This window comes from Mercenaria mercenaria, unplaced genomic scaffold (assembly GCF_021730395.1).
Source record: "Mercenaria mercenaria strain notata unplaced genomic scaffold, MADL_Memer_1 contig_5040, whole genome shotgun sequence".
NCBI classification, from domain to species: Eukaryota; Metazoa; Mollusca; class Bivalvia; order Venerida; family Veneridae; genus Mercenaria; species Mercenaria mercenaria.
This window is the reverse complement of record NW_026463321.1, coordinates 47,898-57,782: the sequence shown is the minus strand read 5'-3', so window position 1 is coordinate 57,782 and position 9,885 is coordinate 47,898. Positions and strand designations below refer to the sequence as shown.

At 35.0% G+C, this 9,885-nt stretch overlaps 2 protein-coding genes across 2 annotated transcripts; one reads left to right on the top strand and one right to left on the bottom strand.

Moving 5' to 3' along the window:
* Positions 1 to 775: 775 nt before the first annotated feature.
* On the bottom strand, positions 776 to 1,951 carry LOC128554437 (T-cell-specific guanine nucleotide triphosphate-binding protein 2-like). The gene has a single exon (XM_053535721.1). The coding sequence runs from the start codon at positions 1,949 to 1,951 to the stop codon at positions 776 to 778; it is 1,176 nt and encodes a 391-aa protein (XP_053391696.1).
* A 254-nt stretch (positions 1,952 to 2,205) lies between these two features.
* Positions 2,206 to 5,098, top strand: LOC128554436 (T-cell-specific guanine nucleotide triphosphate-binding protein 2-like). The gene is made up of 3 exons (XM_053535720.1): positions 2,206 to 2,217; positions 3,891 to 3,955; positions 4,291 to 5,098. Exons 1-3 carry the CDS (start codon positions 2,206 to 2,208, stop codon positions 5,096 to 5,098), a joined length of 885 nt encoding a protein of 294 aa, XP_053391695.1.
* Positions 5,099 to 9,885: the final 4,787 nt, after the last annotated feature.

The following is a 9,885-nucleotide window of genomic DNA, read 5'->3' as shown; positions in this document are numbered from 1 at the left end:
TTAGTTGCATACGACAGTATAGAACATACTCCTCGGATAAAGAAAGAAATATAGAATAGGTCTGTCCATCATAGTATGAGCTGACGACAGAAATATCAAAATCCACAATACGCCGCAATGACCTGTCGCCGCCACGTCTTTTGGTCAGAAGGAAACAACTAACGAGATCGCTGATTGGTTGAAAAAGTTATTCCGAGGTGTATATTACCATGTAAAGTGATCGCCCATTGGTGTAAAATATGTTGGATGTGTTTTAAAACTATCTTATTTCATAAAATAAAACTTTAATCCATGATTACTGGCTAAAATAATATGGAATGATGCATTTTGTGTGAGAAATATGCATGTTTCACGAGTAGAGCATTTTCATGTAAAATAAAGAAATACTGCCGGACTAGGGATATCCGAGTTCAAAGAGAAAAAAGTGCCCAAAAGTGGTCATCCGGTATATTTCCTGCAGTTTTTCGATAGCTGTTGGATAGTTCTTTTATCCTGAGTAGGTTGCATCAAAAGTTTAAATGTTAGGAAAGGCCCATGACTGGAAACATTATAATGTGGGCCTATGGAAACTGAGTTGTTTCCATATGACCAAAATTTTCAAGAAGTAAAGAGTATTACTGATTTGGTCCGCTCTATTGTCAATGAAGACTAGAAGCAGATAGATAAACCATTTATCTTACATAATACAATCTAGAGCACATAAACGATAATACAATGAATAATAATGGCATCAATAGAAGACATATTCTTTAGTTTTGCGATTCGACTGTACTGTTTAAGACCGTGCGAGTCCTTTTACCATAGCTTCGTTCACGGCGATTGCAGAGTCCACTATGCTCTCAAGGGTATTCCGTAGCCACAGTTTACTCAGCTTGTATGTTTTAACAATATTTACAAATGGCAACAAAAAAGGTATCAAACTCTCTACTTCATTCAAAATATGTTCATTCTCTGTCGTTTGTCCTCCTGTACTTTGCAGTTTAAGCTCTAAATCCGTTAACTGCGACTGAATATTAGATGCCATGGCATCTTTTTCAAGCGATTCTGCGTCGAGTTTAAATTGGTTCCTGTAGAATGCTTCTTCTTCCATCAATATTCGCACGTCGGATCTTTTTATTCGAAGAGCAAATGAAGCGCGTAGAGCAGTTCGTGATATTCTCTTCTGCAAAATATGTTTCTTTTCTTCAATTGCTGGTTTTGTCATTGCTGACAAAGAAAGAATAATGACTGTCTGTTTCTTCTCACTTATTTCGGAAGCATCTCTGATAATTCTTTTTCCAAGTTCAATAAAGTCATAATGGTATGTTTCATAGCTGTCTACAATAAAAATGTTATTCCTACATTCAAATTCCATTAAGTTTGTTTTGCATTCTTCAAAGATTTTCATTCTCAAATCCTTCTCTATATCTTCTTTTGATCTTTTCTTCCTCCTCTGTTTTTTCCATTCACTTTCAACGTTATTTCCAAATTTTGTTCTGACGAAATAAAAATGTTTACCCATCTTCGCTATAGTATTTGCAAGCCATATATCATTATCATAAAAACGCGTTGATGATGCTAAAATGTAAAAGTCGTAATTTCCAAAATTAGTCAGTGTGAGATAAGACTCTTTCGGGAATTTTTTTGTTCCTACTCCTGGAAAATCCCAGATCATGAATCTTTTATTTCTCGGGTGTTTGTAAGATTTAATAGTCATGGTTGTTTCGGTGCATCCTACTGCTGCTGCTCTGTCGTCCTCCGCGGAAAGTCCAAGTATTGCATTGATTAGTGATGACTTACCAGCCCCAGATGCACCTGTGACTGCAATGTTGACTGGCTCATTCTTCCAGGCGTTTAATTCTTCACATATAGCTTCATTGAGTCCTGTAATACCTTTTTGTTTAAATGCAGACTTGTAATCCTCTATTTTTTCCTCTATATAAGATTTCCATCTCTTATTTCTTGCATCCATGCCTTTTGTGAAAGAAAAACTATATTTCTGGTTGGTATAATACAGAAATTCATAAACAAAATTATAACACCTGTGACCTAGAGACGATATATTAGATCTTCAGATAAAACTGTGGATAAGGAATGTTATTAGGAAAATCCAATTGTTTATATTCTGTCATCCGTATAAATATGTTTATTCTTTACCAAAATCACGGTTACATCTTTAAATGGAACATTTACTTATCCAATGATATTTTTCTAAATTGCTTATTAATGCATATAAATGTAAGACATAGTAGTTTGTAAAAAATCAGATCCTTTGCTGATATTGATAGATTCGTATTGCGCATGCGTCTAGCCCAGTACATTTATACAGAGATAAGACCAAACACTTAGATAAATTACGTCGTTACGGAGTAGTAAAACATCGATACTGAGACAAAAGAGGTAATGTAATTATATTTAGCGCATATGTTTTTCGCACGGGTTTTTTGTTTTAGTTGGAATCTACACTTTCCTCTTTGACTGTGTCCGAAGGAACAAGTGCAGAACTCTATGATAGGAAGGTTTTTAAATCCAATTAGGACTGAGCTGTTTTGATATTTGTGTTATGGATTGTTTCTTCAGGTCCTTAGTTGTGTTTATCTTTTAACTGTATGCATTGAATGTATGCGTTTTGGGGACTTAAGGTTTGCTTTAATATAAAATACAATTTTTGTGTTTTACATGACATGCCTGTGTTGCAATTTCGTGTTTAGATTTTCACTTGTTTTACACTGTCCAGTGATTTTAGCAAAAAGTGGGATTTAAGTACAAAATGTGAATTAAGAGTTAGGTCAGACTCGAACCATGAATTGTGTGCGTGCATGTCCTGCTGCGAGTTGCGGTTTGGGGAGGCTGCCGTTTTTTGTTTGTCATCATAAATGTATTAAAAACATATCCGCTCCCTTTTGATTACACGAAAAGTATTTTACGCGATAAATATTTAAGGAGCCTACGTGGTCTTAAGTTAAGGTTGTTGAATCACTTATTCTTTCCTTGTGAGTTCGAGTTCTCAAATGTGAGAAAGGTATTCAGCTGGCTTGCGGTAGTTCTACCTGTATAAAGTAATGCGCGGACGGGCACTTGAGGCCTTTCTCTGTAACAGAAAGCTGTAAAGTCACCCATAATTGTATCGGTATGACGTAAAACCCAACAAAAACATAACAGTTTTCAATAGTGTCCATTTTCATTCTAACTCAAAATGAAGCAAGTGTATTCTCAAAGGATTATTCAGATTATGCTTAAACACTGTTTAAGGTTACGATCATCAGAAAAATCGGGAATGCATCAGGCCCGCTTATTTATTTACTTAGAAACTTGATAGGGACTTTTACTTGGCGAAGAATGTTTAGGTGCAAAGGCTGAATTTCACATCGTAGTTAGTTCTAGGTCTTCTGTAAATGGTTATATATATTCATCTGATAATTCTAGAATATATACGTTAAGATCGAGAAATAAAATATTGTCTTTGAATGAAAATGAAAGAAATAATTATAACTGACAAAGTGACCAAAATATTTCTTTACATTCTTATTCATCCTTTCACTGAAGCTTTTAATATTTTATTTGAACTAACTTTGATTGATAGCATGCGTCATATACTGAACTAGGGATTGCGTTTTAAGTGAGACTCTAGCACTGGGGCATGATTATGTTTTTTTTGTTTTGAAACTTATGTCAGACTTTTTATGTATTCATTGTGTAGTGCAAGAATGTGTTTAATTTCTTTTGTTGTCCCTTCTTCCCAACCCAATCTTCGTTAAGAGTTTGAAAAAATATCATTTTTGAATTTCACACTACAGACGCTTAATTATCATGACGTCTTTCAGACTATTTACAAGAGTTAGTTTGAAACAAAAATGTAACCAAGATTGTTCAAAAGTAAAACATTGCTAACTGATATTTTCTATTTTCAGGAATGGCTGGAGTGTCGAAAGACGATATTTTTGGAGTTCACATACTTACAAGGAAATTCCAAAGGGTTGTAGAACTGCGTGGTATCGATGGTCTGCGAATGGAAATAAATCAAGACTTAAAACAATGACATGAAACTAAAATGAATGTGGCAGTAACCGGAAGTGCAGGTGCGGGAAAATCTACTTTCATTAACACCATACTTGGTCTGGATGAGGACACTGGAGAAGGGGCGCAGACTGGAGCAATAGAAACAACACGGGACATTTCCGCTTAACCTAAAAGGAACAGAAATGTAATATTTTGGGACTTACCGGGTGTAGGTACACCAAAATTCCCGAAAGAAAGTTATGTAGAAAAAGTCAAGCTTAAAGATTATGACTTTTTCATTTTGATTTCTAGATGCAGATTCACCGAAAACGATGCATGGTTAGCGGAGGAGATACAAGATATTGGGAAAAGGTATTACTTCGTTAGATCGCATGTCGACCAAGATATCTGCAATGATCGTAGAGCACATCCAAATTCTCACGACCCGGAGAAGCAACTGGAAATTATAAGAAAAGATTGTGAAATCAATCTGGAAGGTCACACACATGACAAGATTTACTTAATAGACAGTTTAGAGTGTGAGAAATACGATTTTGATAGTCTTGTTGCAGCACTAACAATAGATATTGAGAGAATGAAAGCCGATGTTTTAGTAGCAAGTCTCTCTTCTGTCACGAAAGGCATACTTGAAATGAAATGGCGGAGTCTTTTCAGGCGGATTCAGTGTGTAGCTTTCCAAGCGGGGATGATGTGTACAGCAGAATCGGCCGAGAAAATAATAAGGGACGTGCTTAAGCAGGAGAGCAAATACTACTGCGAAGTTTTTGATATTGACGACGACACACTTAGAGCTGATCAAGAGTTATTCAGACTTTCAGATCTAGCAGCTGACAAAAGAAAGGAACAACTTAAAAAGATTAATAAACGTTTCATGCGATCCCGTGTTGAGGGAATCGTGGCTGGTATTAAACAGTATCAGAACAATTTTAGGTCAGAATTGGATGAAATAGAAATTGATCACAAAAATTTCATTGCCTTGATATCAAACATGCTTGTAAAGTACATGACTTGCTTGTATCAATTTGCTTCAAATCTGTTTGAAACGGTACCGATTCAGATTGCTAAATCTTCAGCGATCTACACTGACGGAAGTAAATAGTTACGTCAGACATACTGCCAGCTGATATTACATCATCACGGATTGAAAGAGAGCGGCATACATCCTAAAAGCAATGAACGATTGATTATAAAGTATGATTCACAGTGACATGACTGATTAAAGTTAGAAGGAATAGGGGCGATTCTACACTGAATCGTGTAGATATAATCAATTTATTGTCATGTGGGTAACCTTTTCTATAAAGGTCAATTTGAATCTTGCTATATGCTACAATGATAATAATAAACAGGTGCATATCCAGGAATCATGAACTGTATATTAAAAGATTGGTTAGAGTTAGCTTTTGTATGAATCCATAAAATCATTGTACAATCATATTTACCAGTTCTTAACATAGCTCTGTGATGTCATGAAAAATACTTTCACCCTAGGTGTATAACTTAATACATGGAGAGATGTAAGACAATTGTAAAATATGTCGTTTAGCGAAACAAGTGTCAATGTCTTTTTCAAATGTGTATCCATTTATTTGACTATCTACTAGATAGAAAAGAGAATGCAATCAACAAATAATCTTAAAAAATGATTATGGCTACAGTCTAATTGTACCTGTAATCGATTAAGGTATCCGATCAACAAATAGATAACCTTTTGATGCCTTGTCACCCAAACTTTTTTGTATCATTTGACGGAGTTGTGTCTGAACAAGAATCAATACATTAGATGGCCGAAATGATATGCACAAATCACTAGTCATGTTTTTGACTGCGAAATGATCAATCTTACACTATAATAACTAGATTTCTGTTGAAGTATCATTGAAAACTTTAAAGTAAAGACATAAAAATTCTTTAACCTATTTTTGTCGTGTAATTTATATTTTCTTTTTCAGTAGACAATACACTTTTAAATGATACCATAATTTTATGAGTTACCAGGAATCAATATTTGATATATTTTAATTGCACTGTTATATAGAACTTGCTTATATGTTGACCGGATGCGTTAAGCTATATTAATGTAACAGAAAATGCTGGCGAAAACGGGCTGAACGGTGTTCGAATCCCGACTCGTGCGACCGCCTCAAGTGATTGCACAAAACACTACTGAAGACAACAGTATTATTTGATGTATGCCGATTATTTATAAACAAAAAAGAAAACAATCAAGTAAAATTAATTCATAATTCACAAAGGAAACAGAGAAAAAGTAACACCCTAAAGCAGCACCATGCTCTGCACGAGGGAAACATGAAACTTAGTTTAGTTTAATCATATTTTATTGCATATTTTCATTATTACATAATATACACTTTATCTAATACAGAAATATGAAAATAGCAAATGGGGCTGGACTTTAAGTTATACCAACATTATAAGCAGCCCTTCCCACTGCGTCAAATAATTGTAGATTAAACTAATGGCGGTTTTTATAATTTAAAGAAATAAAGAAAAACACATAGAAAAATGTTTCAATTACACAAACAAAAAAGAAAAGAAAAAGTGGAAACAAAAAGGGAAAAGATGATTATACAAAATCTATGGTTGTACCTCTGTTACAATGCCACCAGCGCGACCGACCGCACCCCCCTCCCCCCAACCCCCCCCCCCCCCCACCCCCGCCGCGATGCTCTACCCCCTGTTTAACTAGGTACTATATGTAATCTGTGACTAGGAAGCGCTATAATTATACTTGATGATGGAATCGTCCTGTATTTTTTATGTATACCTGTACATCATTAAAGATCTTTTCATTTTGTGAATCAGTCAAAGTATCCGCACCAAAAAGAAGTTTGCGTGGGCTTAATGGGTGGAAAGAGCGAGTACTTTGAAAGAGTTGTAGTCTTGCATTTCGAAACCGGGTACATTTGAAAAAGAAGTGTTCTGTATCTTCAGTTCCATCTCCACATGCGCAAATAGGATCATCTCAGAGATGGTTTGTAAAAAAGTCAAAATTTAAGTTGCTACACCTATTTCTCATGCGTGCGTGATGAACTGAATGTAATCTTTCTCCGTATAAAAAGTATTTAGGTACGTTTGGTGGTTTGAACATATTTTTTAAATGGGATTTGAAAGAAGCAAGCGTCGGTGATTCTCGGATACTATTATCGAGTTCGTTCCATAGATTCAGTGATGACGGGACGACAGATTTAGAGTACATTTCAGTACGTCTTGATAACGTGACGAAGTCAGAATTGTTTCTTAATTTATAAGGAGTCGAATCTTCAACAGAGTTGGGAAAATGTTCCCTAAGGTATTCTGGCAATAGACCATTCTTATATTTGTAAATCAGATTCAGTTTTTGAAAAAATTTTCTACGATCTGACAAGGAGACCCAACCTATTTCTTGTGTAAGACGTTCTATTGATACGGAACGCGCGAGACCTGTCACTATTCTAGCAGCTTCATATTGAATTTTGTCCAGAGAGTTCATTTCATACTCAGTGCAACTGTCCCAAACAATTGATGCGTATTCAGTAAGAGGTCTTAAGTAAGCTATATAAATTTGATTTAGTGTAACGCGTTTCAGTTTGTATTTTAATTGACGCATAGATCCGAGCACTTTCGATGCTGATGCCAAAATATTATTGATATGGTCATGCCATTTGCCATCTTGGCTGAAAATAATTTCTAAATGTTTATGATGGTCGACAAAACTAAGCGGTGTATTTTCAAAAATAAGGGATGGTTTCATGGAATTAGATAGCCCGAAGAACATCACTTCTGTTTTAGCTGGGTTAAACTTGATCAGCCATTGCTTTGCCCAAGAAGAAATCTTTTCAAGATCAGAATTTAACATTTCTTCCATGAGAGGAATGCTGTTAGTAGAAACTACAAGGGAGCTGTCGTCGGCAAATAGACGAGTAGTACTTATAAGTGACTCAGCAATATCATTAACGTAAACTAAAAATAGTAAGGGACCAATCACTGATCCTTGAGGAACCCCAGCATTCACATATTTTGTATCGGAAAATGATTGTCTGACGAATACTTTTAAGAACGGTCTTTTAAGTAGTTATCTATCCAGCTGAGAATATTGCCCGAGATACCATATTGTCTAAGTTTGAATATTAACCCCTTATGTTAAACTCTATCAAATGCCTTAGATATGTCACAAAATACCATACATGTCGGATATTTTTCGTCAATGGATTTACATATTTGATTATAGATATCAATAAGTTGGTAGACTGTAACATGAAACTGACCGTATCTTGGCACTTTTCCAGTCTAATTGTCGTGGAAGAAGCACAGATGTAATAGGTCAATTGCCGTTACACTTATGAACTTGAAATATTAAAATTGTTGAGCAATGTCCGTAAAATAAATGACCATTGAGTAATTTTGTAACGAAAAATGATGTCATTGGACGTTGCATGTGTGCGATCTTATGAAATTAAATGTAAAAAGAACAACTGAATGTGCACGTGACTTGATGTACAAGTTTCGAGATAAAATAAATCACTTAGTAAGTACGCATCAAAGTTCTATACACTTTGCGGTCAAATATACTAGAGAGAACGAAGGCTTGACGGCTTATTATACATAATTAATGATTATGTCTGATTACTTGAATGTTAATCGATTACTGATTATTTATGATCATGATTCCTTTTGATTAATACCCCTTGCCTGATCAAGGGTAAATTAAAAACAGCTGCTGATTCTGTATTTTTACATTATATGTGATACAATAAACAGTAACATAAACATCCCATTTTATACAGTTTCAGACAATTCTTCATGTGTTGTATATCCATGATTATTTGATATGATATAATAATGATAAGTTGTTACTATAATAGCATATGGATTCTAATGCCAAATTACACGTGTTCAGCAGCATACCATATCTGCTACTATACATGAATTTGATTTAATCATCACACTATTTAGCGGTTATATGGGTTCTCGGTCCGCTGCAGTAAATGTTAAAGCTGCTAACACGTCATTACAAACTATAAATAGATAGCAAGAAAATCATGGTCATGTGACCGAGACACTTGAAAAAATAGCTTATTTTGCAAAGTTAGATATCACGAAATGCCCACGTTCTCTTTCGTTTAACCCGGCAGTTCAAATACACACTTGGAAGCTTTTAAAGAAGCATTTGAAAGTCTTAAGAGTGAAAGTGAAGCATAAAAAGTTTATCTCTTGCACGAAAACGTCTTTTAATAGGCTTGAAAACTGCGGCATATGTAAATATTGGTCTTGAATGCACACAAGGCATATCGTCAACCAAGTACCTTTCTAACTATGATGCTGGCTACAATTATTGGGACAGAACATCCTCTTGAGTTTCACGAAAATATGTTCCCTTGATTACATTTGTAGATAATTGTTCGATTCCAGTATTCAATAATCATTATAACAAGTACTGTATTTCTTAGTGTTTGAATGTTGTACTTTTTGCAAATATAAACTGACAAAGGCATTATCATAGAGGCCTTTGTTACACTCAGAATGACTCGATGACAGCTATAGTTTACAAATATTACTAGTACATAGTTACTGGTCACACAGAAATCAAAATTAAACTGTTGAATACGCTAGAAGCAACTGCAAGGTCCGATTACATATGAAGTGTAGTCTGAAAGTTTCCAAAATTAAATTACACGATAAAAATAGGTTACATTGCGCGAGATAACTAGTTTACAGTAGAAAACTATTTACAGAAAATACTTATCATTTGCATTGTGAAACTTAAGTTCTATTACGTGCATTTTTTACTGTAAGCATCTATGCACCATGATAAATAAGACATGCCTGTGCGCCTCCACCCGCAAAACAGTCTGGAAAGGTAAGCGGACGACTGACTTTGCCCTA